Raw genomic sequence first — 20,215 nt, 5'->3', positions numbered from 1 at the left:
CTTCTGGCCAGGTCCAAACGTAGGGCTGCCCTGGTGTTGATGCCGGCCCTGTAAGGTCCCCCAACTCCCAAAGGAATGATACTGATTCCAACTCTTAGCGAGGATCACTTGGCTGGAGGAGGGGGTGCTTGCTCCCTTGAAGCACCAGAGCTGTCTGTGGTCAGCACAGGTTGTAAGGCTCAAGTGGAAGGACACAGTCATTCCACTCTGGCCCCATCCTGCCACTCAATCTATTAGTATGTAAGGGGACTCAGAACCATTTAACCCTCCCCAAATCCACACACTTTCCCTAGGCATCCTTTCCCCAATGTCTGCAGATAGCTGTCTCCCACACCACCAGGCTTACTCCCTACTTCTTGCAGTGCTCCTTGCTTTCGGCAAACTCCATGGGCACAGACAGGGGGTCTTTTTCTGTAAGACCTCCTGAGTCCTGGCAGCAGGCAAATCCTAGAGAACTGCCGGCTACAGTACAACCACTTTTCGCAAAGGTAAGACAGCGAGAGCCAGGGTCCGCCTCAGGCTCCCCAGTTGTACAAAGGGTGCAGACGCTGTTCTGCCAGCCTCCCTTTAGGGAAAGGGGGAGGCCTGAGTAGGTCTGGAAGTACCAAGGTCAGCCCCGGGGTGACGACCCTAGGAGGCTGGCTCAGAAGAGCCAGAGGCGCTCTTTTGGTGCCGGCCCCGCCCATTCCCGAGTGGGCGTAGCTCACAGCTGCTGCCCCCAGCGGGGCTCGGCTGGGCTCTCCGCGGGGTCCTAGTGCCCTCCGCACCGCCACTCCATACCTGCGAGGCCGTGGGCACGCGCTCTCACTAGCCTGCTGGAGGCTGCCGGCGCCCGGGCGGTCCGACCGCTGAACTCGCCTCCGCTACCTTTCCAGGGCCTTCCCGTCATGAGAAGCGCTCTCCCTCTGTTCCTTTTCTCTCTGGTTACCTTTTGCGGGAGAGGTGAGTTCTTTTCGGGGAAGGAGGGAGGGGCGCCTGAGTCTGGCAGGGCCGGGCTGAACTGGCTGTAGGTGGGAGGGAAGGGGGGGTTGCTTAGCACCCGGGGGAGTGGCCCGAGATTGTCCCCGACGAGTGGGGGCTTGGGCGGGGCTAAGCCCACTCTCCAGCTGCAGGGGAGGGGCAGGATGAATGGGTCTGCGAGGTTTGGGGTGGGGACCGCGTGTCCTCTGCGTGGCTACCAGGGCCACCCTCCGAATCCAGCGCCTTTGGGCTGGGTAGCGGGGCTGAGTGGACGGGAAGGTGTGCTCAATCCCAGCGCTATTGTAGAGACAGCGAAATTTAGCTTGGGGGTGGGGAGGTGGGGTGGGGTGGTACTCAACTCGCCAGTCCAAGTGTGTTTGGGGGTGGATCTCCTAGGAAACACACTTCGTTTGGCACCTCTGTCCCTGGTCACCCACCCCCTAGGGGTTGGCCGTCAGGGACAGCCAGCTTAGCTGAGTGCAGGGCTGGGGAAGTGGGGCCTGCCACTCAGGAACCTGCAGACTCTACCTCGAAGGGAAACCCAGTCAGCCCTTCCCAAGCAGAGTCCAGGTATGGTGAGGATTGCCTGCTCTGGGCCTCAGTCTCCCCATCTGTGCTCCGAGGACTCTCAGTTCCTACCCTCCAGCCCAAGCTTGTCCTTCCGGCTCTAATCAGCCCTGAGGACCAGGGCTGTATCTTTCTTGGACAGAGATATACCAGAGGGTGCTGGAAGAAGATGGGGGGACGTGCAAGGTTCCTCTTGGGAAGTGGAGCTCTGACCAGAGACCATATCTGCACTCCATGTGTGTGTCCTGGCTCTGTCACCACTTGCTCACTGACCCTCTCTGAGCCTCCGTTTCCCTGTCTGTTCTATGGGTATCATATGCCCTGACTACATACTTGGGGACTCAAGTTTGTCAGCTGCAGTGTTTCTTAAATATGGTCCTAGGGCCACCTGTATCAGAAACGCCAGTACACATCCCTGGGCCTCATCCTAGGCTCACAGGGTCAGAATTTCTGGAAATGGAGCCCAGGAATCTGCATTTATACAAGCATACTGGTGATTCTTACACATGATTGGAGAAGCTATGGGTAATATGAGCTCTTTGTAAAAGCTGAAACCCTCAACTTTTGGGGGAAAAATCTATAGCTGCCTTTTAATAAATGCAAATCTCTTGTTCCCTTCCTCTGTTAAGGACAAACATCCCCAACTGAAAATCATTCTGCTCTTCAGATGCCCACTTGCCAAGATTCTATGAAAGTGACCCTTCACTTTCTGTGGTTTGTGAAAAGAAAGGATTAGCGACTCATGGACTGTAGACTGGTAGGATCCTCTGTCCATGGAATTCTCCAGGCAAGAATACTGGAGTGGGTAGCCATTCCCTTCTCCAGGGGATCTTCCTGATCCAGGGGTGGAACCTGGGTCTCCTGCAATGCAGGCAGATTCTTTACCATCTGAGTCATCAGGGAAGCCCCGATAGCTATGGGCCTTGTATTACAAACCAATAGCTATTTATTGCCTTTCCATTTTTCCAATATAGCTTTAATGATAAGCTCTGCTTTTTCAAACTGTACACACACTAACCCAGTTTAGAATTCCAGCCATGGCTTCCTCGCAAACTGTCACCCCTCTCAGACTGTTAACGCCTGAAGAGAAGGCCTAAGAAGACCAGGCCCTGGACAGAGGCAGGTCGGGCCCACTCCTCCTCAGAATCACTGGGTCATGACTGACCCCTAGTGGTGGCCTCTGTGTGTATCTCTGCCGGCCCCAGGGCTCGGAGGTGACCCCCGACTGTGTCTGGGAAGCTTTCACCTCTTCTGGGCCACCCCTGTCATCTGGGTTCCTGTTCCTTGTCTTTTAAACCTGGCAGGCCTCACAGGCATAAAGCAGCAGATTGAAAAGCCTAACCATGTATTGTTTGAACCCCCCGCAACCTTTGCTGCTCCCCCCACCCCGCCTCCCCCCGACACTGTACACGTATACACATACAAATGCAGGCACAGCCGTGAGTACACACTTGGCTCTGGACCCCTCCATGGCTTCTGCAGGGACAGGCTCCTTAAGGATGTGATAGAAGACCCAGGGGTTGGGGATTGGGGTGGGAGGGGGGGCTCTATCTGAAAGAGCTTCCTAGACCTGGCTCTGCCTCTGACTTGCTGGGGCTCCTTGAGTAAGTTCCTCCCCCTCTTTGGTCTCAGTTTCCCCAGATAAGAAACAGAGTGGAATAAGTGGTCTAAGGTTTTTGGAACTGCTTTCTCTGGAGCCCACAGCTGGTCCTCAAGATGGGAAGGGGTCCCTGGGGGCCAACTGAATGCCTGAGAGTCAGGACAGCCCCGAAGGTGAGCAACCTGAGCCTCCCAGGGGCTCAGAGCTGGAACACAGGCTCCCCCAGCCTGCCAAGCAGCCCTGGCCTCTTAGATACCCAGGTAAACCAGCCTCCTGGGGCTGCAGAGATGTGAGATCCAGCCCTTCAGGGGTGGGGGCCAGGAGCTACAGATTCTGACCTGAGCTGTCCCAGACATGCCAGATGGACTTGGGCAAGTCATACCCTGCTGAAATGGTGGGTCAACTCGGGGGGCTACAGACTGGCTTCCAGCAGCTGGCCTCTGGGAGGGGGTCCAGGGTAATGAGAGGCAGAGCTCAGAATGTAGGCCAGGCATCCACAGGACCCTCTGGGCAGCCTGGGGCAGTTTGGGGGAGGGACAGTGGGCAGCAGGTGCGCTGGGAGCATCTTTCACAGGCACTAAATATTGCATCTGCTCCAGATAGGCAACGAGTTGGAAAGTGTGTGGAGCCGGCAGGGTGGTAGCTCTCCTCTGTGGCCTTGCATCCAGCCCAGCTCCCACCCAGGAGTCCACCTCAGACTTGCTTTGTCGGGCAGTTCACACTCGGGGTCCTCTGGCCACATCCAGAGATGTAATCCCAGTGCAGCGCCTGCTGAGCCAGCAGACCCACCCCCACCGCCTCAGCCTTCCTTATTCCCTCATCCTTTCCCCCTCTTTCTTGCTGCCCCACTATTTCCTCTGTACACCCTCATCTCTTCCCTTCTCCCTGGGATCTCCTGCTCAGGTGTCCTTGACCTTCCTCGGAGGCTCCTTCTTTCCAAAGCCCTTCCCCCACTTACCCTGAACTGAAGTCACCAGAGTGAACATGATGGAGTTCCTGAACCTCACCTTCACTCCCAAACATGTGAGGGAGATGGGACAAAGACCCAGATGCCACGTGGCAAGAGATCTGGGGTGTGAAAAAGGGCAGCTCTGGGGCTGTGAGCGTTCAGTGGGGCTCACGACCACCTCAGGCTCCTTGCAGGAGGCTGCCTTTACTGGGTCTCAAATGTGGTTCTGAGCCCAGACCCCTCCTTTAAGCTCCAGACCAGGAGCCAACTGCCAGTTGGACCCCTTCATCTGGTGTCTCAAAGGCACCTTCCTCTCTATAGGGCAGAGTCTGAACCCAGGAAAATGCCCCCTGGCCCAGGCCTTTTCTCTTTTAGTGAAAGCATCACCATCTCCCCAGCTCTGAACACAAATTCACATTTGAGTAATGTCTCTCCTCCACTACACGGGAGGCTCTCTGAGGGCAGGAGCCATTTCTGGGTCTTTGCTGGCTGTTATACCCAGCACATAAGGCAGTGCCTGGCATAAGAAAGACACTCAGATATTTGACGGCTGGTGGCTATTCTGGCAGAAGAGTGCACTGGAAGACTTAGAAGTGAGACAGTGAAGGTCACATGGGGAAATAAAAACAGTATATATGGCTGAAATGTAGAGCACCTGGGCATAGAGGTGGAGAGGTAAAAAAAGATCAGGCTGAAGAAGTAATGCTGGTGCCAGGAGCACAGGACTTTGGATGCCAAGCTGAAACATGGGGATGTGAACTCGGCCTACAGCTCTGAGAGGTTATGGGCAGGGATGGGCTCTGATCCAGTAGCTGTAGGAAGACCACTCTGGCACTATGGGACGTGGCAGCAGGGGCAGAATTGGGGTGGGGAGACCAGCAAAGAGGTCTCCCTGGAAGAGCCTGGGGGCAGGGTGGTGAGCCAGGATCAGGGCTGGGGAGATGGAGAGAGGAGGACGGACTGAGTGACTTGGAAAGTGGAAGAGACAGAACCGGGTGGCCACTTGGATGAACCAAGAGAAGGGTCAGAAATAGATGCCCAGGTGCCATTCACTGTCAGCGGCAACAGGAAGAGGAAGATGTAGGGTTGCAGGGAGAGAGCTGAACTCTGTCTTGGACAAATGTAATTGGAAGACCTCAAGGAGAGGCAGGCCTGCCAGCATCCTAGCTGCTCCGACTGGCCCTGAGGGCACCTGTGTCCCCTGGCCTTTGCAGCTTTCCCTTTCCCTGCCATCTGTTGGGTGAGGACCCTGCAGATCTGACTGTGTGTTTTCCCAGGGGACTGCCGTGTGGCCAATGCAGAGGAGAAGCTCATGGACGACCTTCTGAACAAAACCCGCTACAACAACTTGATCCGCCCAGCCACCAGCTCCTCCCAGCTCATCTCCATCCAGCTGCAGCTCTCCCTGGCCCAGCTCATCAGTGTGGTAGGTACAGGGGGCAGATGTGCCCCAAGGTTATTCATCTGATCTTTTTCCATATGTGAAAATTAAGGAATTTGCCTAAACTTTGAGACCCCTGACTTGGCCTCTAAGTTATTATTTTTCTTTCCCAACTACTGTCTGTGTCTTTGCACTTGCTCTTTTCTTTGCTAGAGAGGTCTTGCCCACTTTGTGCACTCTTGTTCCACACTCTGGAGCCACCTGCACATCCATGACCTCAATACCAATTACAATGCTTTGGCTTCAAGCATAGTTGGATGACCAACAAAGCATCCAACTATAAGTGGCTAAAACAATAAGGACATCTGTTATATCACATAACAAGAGATCAGACCAGTCATTTCAGTGTTGGTTAATGCAGCAATTCAGTGATGTCAGGATTCTAGGTTGTTGGCAATGATGTCAGGACTCTGGGATTCTCTTGTTTCCTGCCCCCACCCCCCCACCATGATCACAAGATGGCGGCCATGGTTCCAAACATAAAATCTTCACATGACAATGTCTGTGGCAGTAAATGCCAAATCTTTTTTTGGGTACCTTTTTAAGTATGAGGAAGACTTTCCCAGAGACCTCCCCACCTCTGGGCATCCCAATGGCCAGGGCTACAGCTCATGCCTAAGCTTTCACTGATTATTGGCTGGAGGAATGGAATTACCATGGTTAGCTAAGACTTAATAATATGTGGTGGGACTTCCCTGGTGGTCCAGTGGCTAAGACTCCATGCTCCCAATGCAGGGGGCCTGAGTTCCATCCCAGGTCAGGGAACTAGATCCTGCATGCTGCAACTAAAGATCTCACATGTTGCAATGAAGATCAAAGATCCTGCGTGATGCAACTAAGACCTGGCACAGCTAAGTGTATAATAAAGTATGTGGCTAGGAGGCCAGAGAAGGGCCCATGAAGTTCATGAGTATGCAATATCTAACAAAGTCATAGTTTTATTAACAAAGCAGTTGTAAGGGTGGAATGACCACTGAGTAGGCAGCCAACAGGCCTGCCATAGACAGATGGGCCTCCAACATGGCCATAAGCATCTCTTCCTTCTACCTTATCATCTCCCCTGTCTGTTGAACAGATGACCTCACATATCCCCTGCCTATCAGGGAGAAATAGGAATCGGGGTACAGAAACCTATGGGTACAGAGGCCCGGGTGTAGGAACATGGCCAGAGTCAGCTGCTGCCTTGAGGGTCTGGATAATGAGGGTAGTCACTGAGGGTATGGAAATGAAGACTGGATTATAGAGTCCACGAGTAGGGTTGTCATGTGTAGACGTGGGACCTGGGTAGGGGTACTGAGGAAGGCTGAGGTACAAGGAGCTCCCTCTCTCCCCTCTGCTGTCTCTGAGTTGGGGGTGCCTGAGAAAACCATGGCCCATTGTTAATCTTCCTTGTGGCCCTTTCCACATCCCCACGCACAGGTCTGGAACCCTGCCTCTGAAAGCAGCTCTGAGAGGAGCATCCACATGGGGAGTGTGTAGGGCACTGTGTCCAGGCGAGGGGAAGGAGCCAGCCAAGATGGCTGAACCTCCTCTGGTCCAGCGACTGCCTTCTTATCCCCAGCCTCTCTCCCTAGCCCAGTCGGCCCCCACAAAGCCAGCCCCTCCAACCTATAGCCCTCGCGAAGGCTTTGGCTAAATTACTGGCTGGCTTCCTCCCCTGGGAGGAAGCACAGCTCCAGAATGGGGGAGGGGTGAAAAGCCTGTGCTCTCTGCCCCTCTCCTCTCCGCAGGCCAACTGGAAGGAATAAGCGCTTCCGGCCAGGCCGCTCCCAGGCTGGTGTCTGAGTGTTATTGTCCAGCCAAGGGCTTTTTGCTTAATGGGGTGAGCCCAGCTGCTGCCCTAGTGAGGGAGGACAAGCAGGCAGCTCTCGCCACGCTTCCAGGGTCAGGCTACCCCTCCCAGATCTGCTCTGTGGGGGTAACAGAAGTTACCAGCAAGAGGAGGGCACACAGCCTCCAGCCCCAACACCTGTGAGCATAGCACTGTGAGCTGTCATAATTCCAAAAGCTGTGTATAGAACAAATATGAGGTTTGGGGGCTTACTTTCCCTACTGTATTTCAGGGTTTGGTTTTCGAGGAGGAAGGATTAAGGGCATAACCAGTTTAAAGATGGGAGTTTCTAGGGTGCAAACAGGGAGTTTGTGCCATGTGAAGGCCAGCAGGCCTTCCGAGATTGCACTCTGGGAATGCTGGGGCTGTCTTTGGGAAGGCAGCTGCTGGGGAAGCAGAGAGGACTGAGACACAGGATTAAAGAACAAGAGGCCTTCCTGGGTGACAGCAGTGTTCTATACCTTGAAAGGAGTTGGGTTACCTGGATAATGCATTGTTAAAACTGATCAAACTGTACCACTTAAGACCTATGCCTTTCACAGTATGTAAATTGTACCTCCACTTAAAAAAATTTTTTTAAGGCAGATGAAGGTTTTCAGCTTCCATTAATGACAGAGTTGCTTGTTGCAGATTAACTTTCTCACAAGAATATTTAGAAAAGCCAGACAAAAATGCCTCTCCTCCCCACAGTTAATTTGAAGGTCTTGGAGAGTTTAGCTAGGATTTGAGGGACCAGGACCCAGGAGGTAGCCCTGACAGTTTCTGGTCCTTTCCCCCTCATTTGACGATTGGTAGACAAACATTGGGCCAAGGGGCTAGGGAGCTGAATCCAAAGTGGTGGCTAGGAGGTTGGGAAGCCTAGCTGAATCATTGCCACTCTTGCAGGCCTGAGATGACACAAATTGGAATTGGAGCCCCACCAAGGAGATGGGGCCTTGGTGAGAACCTTGAAAGGACCATCCCTAAGAATCAAAATGAGTCAAGAACAGACCAGCTCTCACAAAAACTAAAACCTGCTTTGAGCCAGTTCAGTCACAGATGATGAAAATGATTTGCCCTTCCTCTGACTGCCTACCATAAAGCCAAAGTTGGTCCTCCCTGGAGGCAGATAAAGTCAGATAAAAACCTACTAAGAAAGCAATAAGACAAGATGAAATAAGAAAAGATAAAACAAGAGATAAAAGAAGGGAAATACACACAGATGATTCAGATATTGAAGTCATCAGATATAGACTTTAAAATAACTTGCATTATGACAGTAAAATTTATATTATGTGTTTTTTTACCACTACTAAAAATAAACAAGAAATTTTCTTAAAAAGAAAATACCATGCATTAATATGTTCAAGAAACTTAAAGTGATAGAGAATTTAAAATGTATTAGATGGGTTTAATAGCAGATTGGTCATGGCAGAAGAGAAAATAAACAGCAAGAGAGGTCAATTGAAAATATCTAGACAAATGATAGAAAAAAGGAAGGAAAACATAGAAATGAAGATAATATGGTATGTGATAAAAATGTCAGGTCTAACATGTGCATCTAGAGTTCCTGAAAGAGTGGATATAAAAATAAGACAGAAGCAATATTTGAAGTGATACTGACTGAGAATTTTCCAAAACTGACTAAAGATATTAAGATACAGGTGCAAGAGGCTCTATGAACCCTATGTGGAATAAATACAAAGAAAATCTTACCAAGGTACATTATAGACAAACTCCTGATCACCAAAGACAAAGAAAATCTTAAAAGCAGTCAGGAAGAAACAAGTCAGAAGAAACAATAAAACTAACAGCTGAAATTGAAGCCAGAAAATTAAATGACATTTTTTAAATGCTGTAAGAAAAACCTGCAAACTTAGATGTATACAACCAGTAAAAAAAAAAAAAATTAAAAATGAAGGTTAAACAAAGATGTTTTCAGACAAAAAGAGAGAGAGAATTTAATAAAAGAAGACCCAATACTAAAGGATGTTCTTTAACCATAAGGAAAAATGATCCCAGATGGAAATACAGAAATGTAGGAAAGAATGAAGCATAACAGAAAGGGTAATTATATGGGTGAATTTGAACTGATATTGACAGTATAAAATAAAAAATATATCATGCAAGGTTTTTATTATATGTAGAATTAAATACATAACAATAGCCCCAAAGTAAAGAGGGCGTAGATGAAATGTTTTAAAGTTCTTGCCTTGTTCTAGAAGTGATAAAAGTACTAATTTATATGAGGTGCTAAAAGGTTAAGTATATGCATCTTGTAGTCTCCAGAGTAACTACTAAAAAAAGAATCACATTAATAAGGGGAGAAATGGATAATAAAATAGTTAATCCAAAATAAGGCAAGAAAAGAGAGAAAGGGAATAAACAGAAAACAGATAGATGGTAGGTTTAACCCCAAATATATCAGTAACTACACTAAATGTAAATGGTCTAAATACTCTAATTAAAACAAGACATTTGGGGGGAAAAGACAATTGACATGCATCTTCTCTCTCCTCTTTCCGTCTACCCTTCAAGAGCCTAGAATGTGGGTATAATGGCTGCAGCTGCAGTAGTCATTGTGGACCATGCAGATGAGGACCACATTCTAGATGTGGTAGAGAAGAAATCTGGAAGGTCCCTGTTGACTTTGTAGAGCATAACTGCCATATTACCTTGGAGATATTTCAGGTTTGGTTTCAGACCACCGCAATATAGTGAACATTAAGTCACATGATTTTTTTGGTCTCCCAGTACATATAAAAGGTATGTTTACACTATGCTGTATTAAGTGTGCAATAGCATTATGTCTAAAATGCAATGTACATAACTTAATTTTAAAGTGCTTTATTGCTAAAAAAAAAAAAAAAAAGCTAACCATCATCTGAGTTGTAATTTTTTTTTGTAGTAGTAACATCAAAGATCACTGATCACAGATCACCAGGACAAATATAATAATGAAAAAGTTTTAAATGTTGCAAAAATTACCAAAAGGTGACATAGACACACACAGTAAGCAACTGCTGTTGGAAAAACTGTCAATAAGATGCTCCACACAGAGTTGCCACAAACCTTGAATTCAGAAAAGATGCAGTATCTATGAACTGAGAGATGATAGTGGCAGAGGAGATGGGGAGAAGCAGGCAAGTCTGAACTTGTGTAGGGTCCCCAACCCCCCAAGCTGGTACTGTGGTCTGTTAGGAACTGGGCTGCATAGCAGGTGAATGGTGAGTGAGCAATCAAAGCTTCATCTGTATTTTCAGCTGTTCCCCATCACCCCCATTACCACCTGAGCTGTGCCTCAAGTCAGATCAGCAGGAGCATTAGATTCTCATAGGAGCACAAATCCTAACCCTAAAGTCAAGGTGGAATGTCCTAAGATTGCCACAAAATAGAAATAAAGTGCACGATAAATGTAATGCACTTAAATCATCCTGAAACCATCCCCCCCTCCTCAATCCATGGAAAAATTGTCTTCCACAAAATTGGTCCCTGCTACCAAAATGGTTGGGGACCCGTTGATCTACAGGACTTACTGATGGATCAGAGAGCCAGGGATCAGGGACAACTGCCAGGCTTACTGGCTTGTGGAATTGTGTGGCTGGGGTGCCGTTCACTGACTTGGCAATGCCAGTGGAAGCCCAGGTCTGGGTGAAGATAAGGAGCTCTGTCTCAGGCACGCTGGTTATGAAATACCTCTGAGCCTTTTACAGATGTTAGGTCAGTGATTGGTCACATGGCCCCAAAGCTCACAGCCTTTTGCTTGATAAAGTGGGGTCTGTTCACCTCCTCCTTGGTGAACTGATAGCGGCATTTCCCTCCCCAGAATGAGCGAGAGCAGATCATGACCACCAACATCTGGCTGAAACAGGTAAGTGCCCTGCAGGGTCCCCGGCCCAAGGAGACGTTTCCTCCAGGGCTGCCCCTTGGCGGCGAGGGACCTACAAGTGACGGGGCCTTGCCTGTCTGCTCAGGAATGGACAGACTACCGCCTGGCCTGGAACAGCTCCCGCTATGAGGGTGTGAACATCCTGAGGATCCCTGCAAATCGTGTCTGGCTGCCTGACATCGTGCTTTACAACAAGTAAGTGAGAGGGATGGCCAGTGGTGAGGGCCAAGCCTGGGGGTCCTCCAGTCCTGGGCTTCAGCCAGACCTCTGGGCTGTCAGGGTACAAGAGGAATTAGAGGTGCACAGAGCCAGCACCCTCAGTTACAGAGAGGAATTGGAGACCAAGAGATGGGAAGGATCTTAGGACTCAGGCACTGCTGGCACCAGGGCCAGCCTTCTGACCCCGAGTCCAGGGCTCTTTCTGTCCTCCATACCGTCTTTTTGACTGTCAGTTGCTTTGTTTGTGTAGCACTGACTTGATATGCATACATATTTCAGGTAGGTGGAGGGGGCTAAACAGACTTCCCAGGTCTTAGTACCAGCAAAAGCATGAAATGATTATGAGTAGGTGGTATAAAAACAGAAAGACCTGACTTCAAATCTTAGCCATACTGCTTAGTAGTTTTCTGACCTTGAAGGCAGTTGACTTCTCTGAACTTTGGTTTTCCCACCTGTAAAATGGGGACAATAATATTAATAATACCTACTTCATTGGACCGTTGTGAGGCTTAAATGAACTCATCTACATAAAGCCTTTAGGCTGCTTCATGGCAGGGTCTCTCTCTGCTGTGCAACTGCCAATTAAAGCAGGCCTTTCCAGTGAGAGCATGGGGGTTTGGAAGAGTGACTAGTGAGAAATAATCCACAGGGCTCTTTGGCCAGTTCTAACAACAGCCAGACGTCATCTATGTGTTTCATGATGTTCTCCTCCATGCCTTGCCCCTGCCCCCAGTGCCGACGGGACCTACGAGGTGTCTCTCTATACCAACGTGGTGGTCCGCTCCAATGGCAGCGTCCTGTGGCTGCCCCCTGCCATCTGCAAGAGCGCCTGCAAGATCGAGGTGAAGCACTTCCCCTTTGACCAGCAGAACTGCACCCTCAAGTTCCGCTCTTGGACATATGACCACACGGAGATTGACATGGTCCTCAAGACGCCCTCGGCCAGCATGGATGACTTCACCCCCAGTGGCGAATGGGACATAGTCGCCCTCCCTGGGCGAAGGACAGTGAACCCGCAGGACCCCAGCTATGTGGATGTGACTTATGACTTCATCATCAAGCGCAAGCCGCTCTTCTACACCATCAACCTCATCATCCCCTGCGTGCTCATCACCTCCCTGGCTATCCTTGTCTTCTATCTGCCATCCGACTGTGGCGAGAAGATGACGCTGTGCATTTCCGTGCTGCTGGCTCTCACCGTTTTCCTGCTGCTCATCTCCAAGATCGTGCCGCCCACCTCCCTCAACGTGCCGCTCATCGGCAAGTACCTCATGTTCACCATGGTGCTGGTCACCTTCTCCATCGTCACCAGCGTCTGCGTGCTCAACGTGCACCACCGCTCACCTAGCACCCACACCATGGCGCCCTGGGTCAAGCGCTGCTTCCTACACAAGCTCCCCACCTTCCTCTTCATGAAGCGCCCCGACAGCAGCCCCTCCAGGGTGCCCCAGTCCAGCCAGGCTCGCCTGACCAAGTCTGAGGCCACCACCACCACCACCTTGGCCATGGGCCCCACCAGCTCGTCCAACCTCTATGGGAACTCCATGTACTTTGTGAACCCTGGCTTGGCGGCTCCCAAGTCTCCAGTGGCCTCAGACTCAGCGGGTATCCCCAGAGATTTCCGGCTGAGGTCTTCTGGGAGGTTCAGGCAGGATGTGCAGGAGGCTTTAGAGGGAGTCAGCTTCATTGCCCAGCACATGAAGAGTGACGATCTGGACCAGAGTGTAAGTTGCTAGCCCAGCCCCCAACACCCGCCCAATGGAAGAGGTTTGGACTCTACAGTCAGTTTCCCATTTCCTGAAGTTAATTCATGAGACAAAGGCTCTCAGATTCTTTGCTTGAATAAGAAATCGAAAGCTAAGATGAGTTTTTAGTTTTGTGCTTCCAGGGAGAGGAAGGAAGTATCAATGATCCTTTTTAGTTTGTTTTGGGTTCCCCCAAAGCAGAGCTTGATATAAGGACCTAGGCAGAGGTAGTTTTTTTTTTTTTCTGAAAAGTGATCCCACGAAGCACGTTAAGGAAGTGGAGAAAGTGAGACGGGGAAAGGAGGAGAGCCAGAGTGGGTATCAGTGAGCAGGAAACTGCTATGCGCTCTGGGGCATCAGACACCCCCTGCAGAAACGTGGGAGCATGCCTCAGAATCATCCCCTGGCAGGGAAAAGGGTATTTGCCCATCACTCCCATCCCCCATGGCTCGAGTAGCCCTGGGGCTTTAACTCCCCTGCACTTCCTGGTGACGCCAGCTGGCTGTGGAGCAAGCAGCTTTGGTGCAGGAGGAAGCCCTGGGGCAGAGCGGAGAGGAGAAGCAGGCAGGAAGTGGGAGGCTGTCCATGGGCTGGAAAATGATTCTGCAGCCTTTAGGGACACAGGTGGGCCAGGGCACCCAGGATCTCCACTCCCATGCTTGTCAGGCTTGTGAAGAAGCAACGCAAACATTTATAGCTTTTTGGAGTGTAGAACTATCCATTCAAATATTATTGCTACCAGGGTAATAAATTATCAACTAGGGTGACTACAATTACAGATTTCCAAAAAAGAGGTTAAGCTTATTTTCACAGGACAGAGCAATGAGTTCTAGAGCTCAGGCATCTCAATCAATTCCACTGAACAAGTAACGCTTCAGAGGACAACTTTATGACAGCTAAACACAGAACGTAATGGTAACAGTTAGAAATTTTCCAAACCAGGCAGGAGAACAAGTTTCAGAGTCTTGTGAATGTTCACATCTTAACACCTTATCGGATAAGATTCTTTGAACAGATTTTTTTATGATACAACATGCAGCTTCCCCGGGAAAAAAGAGGGCATCTCCATGTTCTTGCTGCTGCGGCTAAGTCACTTCAATCATGTCCGACTCTGTGCGACCCCATGGACCACAGCCTACCAGGCTCCTCCATCCATGGGATTTTCCAGGCAAGAGTACTGGAGTGGGGTGCCATTGCCTTCTCCGCTCCATGTTCTTACCTTCCTGCAATTCCTTTTCACCAGCCTTATTCTCAAGGGACGGTTCTGGGATTCCATTAGTTAGTGCCAAGAGAAAAGAACAGGGTGGAAAAGCTCCAAAATTACCCTGTGAGAAAGCTTTGCTAACAAGCAGAATATAGGACACAAGCTCTTCTACACCCTTGTCCTCGGAGTGTGGTCCTTGGACCAGCCGCACCAGCCTGGCCTGGGAGCTGGTTAGAGAGCCTGCAGCTCAACTGCCTGCCCCCAGTCTTCCCACCGCCATCCCAGACCTGGTGGCTCAGCAGCTGCATTTTCACCGGATCCCTAGTGGATGCCTAGGCTCAGTCCAGTTTGAGAATCGCACAGCTCTACAGAATGATCAGATTTCACTTTCTAAAAAATGGATTGAATTACGCTTGCTTTAGTTCAGAACCATTCAGTAGCTCAGCATCATCTAATTCATTGACTCCCAAACGTTCATATGCAGCCTGGGGCCTTGCTGGCTAATTAGGAACCACTTGGGCAACTTTTCAAAATACAGCTTTTGGGGCCACCTGTTCTGACTGAGCCAGGACCGCTGTGGGAGGCAGTCCAAGGGTTGCATTTTTAACCAGATCCCTGCCAGTTCCTGTGTAGACACAGGGTGAGAAGCTAGTCTCCTGCACCCGTGGCCTAGCCGGGCCCCCACCCTGAGCTCTCTCTTCTAAAGGTCTCACCACCCTCTAGCCCCTCCTCTAGACCTCCTCCTGTTTCTAACTCAGTTAATTAAAAGCATCTTGTGGGAAGGAGCCAGGCATGACCCGTGGTTACCATAACATAATGGCCTGTGTTCGCTGAGCTCCAACCACACATCAGGCGCTCTGCCAGGACCTGATAGACGTTACCGCTAACTCTCCCAGGAACCTGTGACGTGGCATTTATTCAAACTCCCATTTTACAACAGAGAAAACTAGGTCCAGAGAAGCTCACTGACTTGCCCAAGGTTACACAGCTGGCACAGAGCAGAGTCCAGGTCCGCACTCAGATCTTTCTGACGTCATTAACATTTCTTGCAGTGCCTTGCCCTGAACTGACACATGGTGGCCTTATTTGTTGATCGACTTTCTCGTGCCTAGCTGGAGAAAAGAGGCTTTCTTCCCTTCCAGAGCATGCTTGCTTGCCCCTAAGCCAGCCCGGGCTGCTTCTAATCTTCAGCACTTTCACCCTCCCTGGTGATTAACAGGTCACTATAAATAGTGCAGAAATATAAAAAGAGGGGGAGAGGCGCGTACACACACACAGAGTCGTTGGCACTTAGGGCTTTCAAAAAGAAACCCAAGAGCCCCATGTGAAGAGTGTGAGGTTTCTGCAGCGGCTGTGTTTGGTTGGGGGTGTGGGACTGGTTGACCAGCGGTCGTCCTGAAGGGTAGATGCCCACTGCTGACCAGGGCTCTGACAAATTGGGTCACTGACACCAGCCTGCCCATTGCTGCCCGAATTTCCAGCTCCAGAGCCTCTGCTGAATTCTGCCGATCCAGCCACTCTCCACCGGAGCAAGTTCGCATGCAGAAGGATCCAGACAGGGTGGGCTGTGAAAGCGGAGGTGGGGGAGGAAGAGCAGGAGGCTGGGTCTCTCTGGGGGCATCTCCCCCAGGCCAGGGAGGCAGGCGCATCTGCGGTTGCACCTCAGGAGGCCAGTCAGGTTCCTGCCAATCCTTTATCCCACAGCTGAGTCTGAGAAGAACCACACAGAGCATTGGGGTGGGGGCGGGGAGCTGGGGGAAGGGCAGGAGGGTGGAGGAGAGAAACCTAGATGACTAGAAGGAGTTGGGTCTTGTTTAGAGGAACTAGCAGACAATCTGCTGTTAACGGAATTGAACAAATTAAACAGCAGGATTTCCAGCTGTCCTGCAGGCCCCACTGCCCAGCCGCCTCTCAGCTCGGTGCACCCCAAATCTTCCTTTGGGTGAAGCCAGCTCAGACAGTGGGCTTGGGATGGAAATGAGAGCAGGGGCCTTGTGAGCCTCAGGTCCTGCCCCCCTTATGTGTAATCGAGTTTGGTTTCGAATCGCATGTGTGGCATCAATAACCCCTTCCTCCTAACCTTCGTATACAGCCCAGCTCCCAGTGGCTCCATGATGCCATGGAGGAGGGGTGGATTGAGATAGGTGTGGGTAGGGGTGGACTGAGAACCCTAGAGGCACACAGGTTCGCGGCTGAAAAACCAGCCTCAGACTCAGAACACGCCCTCCAAGTACTAAGTGGCCTGCAGGGTCCCTGGCCAGAGAGTGGGGCCCCAACTCAGGGGGAAGAGGGAAAACAGGACCCCCCTCACTCGGCCCCTGTAACCGGCCCCTCTGTCTGCCCACAGGTCATCGAGGACTGGAAGTACGTGGCCATGGTGGTGGACCGGCTGTTTCTGTGGGTGTTCGTGGTTGTGTGTGTGCTCGGCACTGTGGGGCTCTTCCTACCTCCCCTCTTCCAGACCCACACGCCTTCTGAAGAGCCCTAGGCTGCCCTGCGTGTCTGAGGCCCCCAGGATGTGGGGTGAGATGCTGTGAGTGGCCAGGTGGACAGTTTGCCGCTTCCTTCTGGGTCACGGCAGATGAAGCCCTAAATAAATGAGTCAATAAGACATCAGCCTCATCCAACAGCCATAGCCATGGAGGGAGGTGGGGGAGCGGCAAGAATGAGGGGCCTGGACTGTCCTCTCTGAAGGCCTTGGAGGAACCCCAGGAAACCCCCAGCAAGAGGGTCTTTGGACACCTTAATTCTGGCCTATCTTCCTTCCCCAGCAGACAGTGCAGATAACGATGAGCATAACATTGGCATCTTACCCCCATCCCGGCCTACCTCTCACTCCATCTCTCTCCACTCCACCTATCCACGAGGTTCACTGGCCTTCTTTTAGTCCCTCACGTGCTTCAGTATCTTCCCAGCTTAGAGCCCCTGCCTTTGCTGTACATTCTACCAACACCTGCTTCTCTGGATGCCTCGGAAGCTCTCCAAACAGCTGCATCATTCAGGGCTCTGCTCCACCCGTCATTTGTCCAAGGCCACCTCCCCCAGAGGCCTCCCTCAGCCCTTCATTCCAAAGCATTCTCCCCCACAGCCGTGTTACCCCACCACCTTCCTCCAGTGCCCCTCAGCACCCAAGACTCTCATTAGAGTGTTTATTGTCCGCCTCTCACTCACTAGAGTGTGAACTCTGTGACAGTGGGGACCTAGACCTTTGTGTTTGCTGCGATATCCCCACAGGACAGAGCTCAGCACACAGTAGGGGCTCAATAAATGTTTGTTGAATGAATACATGGCTCCTATTCCTCCTTCCTGCACCCTCCTCTGAGCCTCTCCGTGGTTCCCCACCTGAAAGGAATGGCTGTCTCCTCCACACTCCCCAGCCCTGGTCACGTTCTGTTTTTCATCCTGCCTGGGTCAAGTGTGTCTCCTTCACTGATGTTCTGATTGGCTTCCCCTACATATTATCTCTTGCACAGTGCCTGGCCTGTAGTAGGCACTCAAAATATTTGTGGAATGGAGGAGGAGATTTTTTTAAAATCTATTTTAAAAATTATACAATAAAACTGACTTTTATGTAATGTTTTGTTAAGTTTAACACATGTATAGATTCATGTCTGGTGGCTCAGATGGTAAAGAATCTACCTGCAATGCAGGTAGACCAGGGTTCAATCCCTGAGTCGGGAAGATCCCCTTGAGAAGGAAATGACTACCCACCCCAGTATTCTTGCCTGGAGAATTCCATGGACAGAGGAGCCTGGCAGACTACAGTCTGTGGGGTCACGAGACTCAGGCACAACTGAGCAACTAGTGCACACATGTGCATGGTAAGTCACTTCAGTCATGGATTCAGGAGTCAAACCCCATCTCCTGAGGCTCCTGCATGACAAGGCAGGTGACTCTTTACCACTGAGCTACCGGGGAAGCCCAACACACACACAGATTTATGGAATCAGGATACAGGAGACACTCATCACCCAAAACAGTTCCCACCGGCTACTCCTTTATGGTCACGTGTCCCTCCACCCCTAACCCCCAGCAACCACTGAGCTTTTCTCCACTACAGTTTAGTCTCTTCAAGAATCCCTTCCTCTGGAAAGTGACTTCTTTCATTCAGCATGATGCCTTTGAGATACATCTAAGTTGGTGAGGGTACCAATAATTTGTTCTTTTGCAGCCATCATATGGATGTTGAAGCACATTTTAGGTTGTTATCAATTTGGGGCAATTATCAATAGCCTTACTATAAGCATTCACTTATAGGATTTTGTGTGATCAAAAGTTTTCATTTCTCGAGATAAATACTCAGGAATGTGATTTGTGGGTTACATGGGGTTGTTGTTGTTCAGTCACTAAGTTGTGTGTGACTCTTTGCGACCTCAAGGACTGTAGCACATCAGGCTCCTCTGTCCTCCACTATCTCCCAGAGTTTGGGCAAATTCATGTCCATTGAATTGGTGATGCTATCTAACCATCTCATCCTCTGCCACCCTCTTCTCCTTCTGCCTTCAATCTTTCCCAGCATCGGGGTCTGTTCCAGTGAGTCAGCTCTTTGCATTAGGTATCCAGGATATTGGAGCTTTAGCTTCAGCATCAGTCCTTCCAATGACTATTCAGGGCTTATTTCCTTTAGGATTGACTGTTTTGATCTCCTTGCAGTCCAAGGCACTCTCAAGAGTCTTCTCTAGCACCAGAGTTTGAAAGCATTAGTTCTTCAGTGCTCAACTTTCTTTATAGTTCAACTTTCACATATGGAGAGAGTATGTTTAACTTTAACTTTCCCAATGGCTAGTGATGTTTGACATCTTTTCATGAGTTTTTTGCCTTTTTTGGTCAAGTGGCTGTTTAACTCTTTTGCTTATTTTTAACACTGCATTTTAGTTTTCTTACTGCTGAGATCTTACAACTATTTGGGTATAATTTATGTATTGGGTATTCCTGATGGCTCAGACAGGAAAGAATCTGTCTGCAATGCAGGCGATCTGGGTTCAATCCCTGGGTCGGGAAGATCCCCAGGAGGAGGAAATGGCAACCCACTCTAGTATTCTTGCCTGGAGAATCCCATGAACAGAGGAGCCTGGCAGGCTACCGTCCATGGGGTTGCTAAGAGTCAGAGTCGACTGAGTGACTAACACTTTCACTTTATACTTTATGTATCACAAAATCCACCCATTTTAAGTGTACAATTCAATGAGTTTGATAAGTTTATCACTGTAACTCAGTTTTAGAACACTGGCATCACTCTAATAAGATCCCTCATACTCATCCATTCCTGCTTTTGAGGTTTTGGTTTTTTTTAATAAGGAAGATAATCTTTTTTTTAAAAAGTATTTATTGGGCTGCATCAAGTCTTAGTTGCAACACACGGGATCTTTCACTGCAGCGCACAGACTCTGTGGTCCCAGCTTAGTTGCTCCCTGATGTGGGATCTTAGTTCCCTGAACAGGGATTGAACGGCGTCCCCTGCATTGCAAGGTGACTTTTTAACCACTGGACCACCAGAGAAGTCCCTACTTTTGAGTGTTGAGGCTATTTTAGATGTTCTGGATACAAGTCCTTTGGTGGATACGTGATTTGCAATATTTTTCAAATAAAGGGCTTCTTGCCAGGACAAGGAGAATGCTCTAAATGAGGGGCCTGACAGTAAGTCCCAATTCTTACAAACATTTTCTGAGTCTTGTAAAATGTTTCCTTTGGTTTGGTTTTAATGTGGGTAGGCAGACCATTCTGGAAATAACAAAGGTGACTCACCTGTCCCGTGCTAAAGGGACTGCAAGCAAGCCTGCAGCTACCCTGCCGCACTCCCAGTGGAGGGGGGGGGGGGGTCAGACAGGCCA

At 50.0% G+C, this 20,215-nt stretch overlaps 1 protein-coding gene across 2 annotated transcripts; it reads left to right on the top strand.

The window, feature by feature from the left end:
- The first annotated feature begins 733 nt into the window (after positions 1-733).
- On the top strand, positions 734-17,667 carry LOC122706655 (neuronal acetylcholine receptor subunit beta-4). Of its 2 annotated transcripts, XM_043922017.1 has the most exons (6): positions 734-942; positions 5,354-5,502; positions 11,154-11,198; positions 11,302-11,411; positions 12,169-13,159; positions 16,732-17,667. In XM_043922017.1, the coding sequence occupies exons 1-6, from the start codon at positions 888-890 to the stop codon at positions 16,870-16,872; spliced, it is 1,491 nt and encodes a 496-aa protein (XP_043777952.1). In that variant the 5' UTR covers positions 734-887; the 3' UTR covers positions 16,873-17,667. The 2 variants fall into 2 exon arrangements, with proteins under 2 accessions (XP_043777952.1, XP_043777953.1); XM_043922018.1 differs by lacking the exon at positions 11,154-11,198.
- Positions 17,668-20,215: the final 2,548 nt, after the last annotated feature.

This window comes from Cervus elaphus, chromosome 13 (assembly GCF_910594005.1).
Source record: "Cervus elaphus chromosome 13, mCerEla1.1, whole genome shotgun sequence".
In the NCBI taxonomy this organism is placed as follows: domain Eukaryota; kingdom Metazoa; phylum Chordata; class Mammalia; order Artiodactyla; family Cervidae; genus Cervus; species Cervus elaphus.
Note: the sequence above shows the minus strand (reverse complement) of the source record. Positions and strands in the feature narration are given on the sequence as shown.

Coding starts and splice junctions, on each gene's coding strand:
- LOC122706655 (XM_043922017.1), top strand. CDS start 888: ATGAGAAGCGCTCTCCCTCTGTTCCTTTTCTCTCTGGTTACCTTTTGC. Junction 943..5,353: donor GGTTACCTTTTGCGGGAGAG/GTGAGTTCTTTT, acceptor GTGTTTTCCCAG/GGGACTGCCGTGTGGCCAAT. Junction 11,199..11,301: donor CCAACATCTGGCTGAAACAG/GTAAGTGCCCTG, acceptor CTGTCTGCTCAG/GAATGGACAGACTACCGCCT.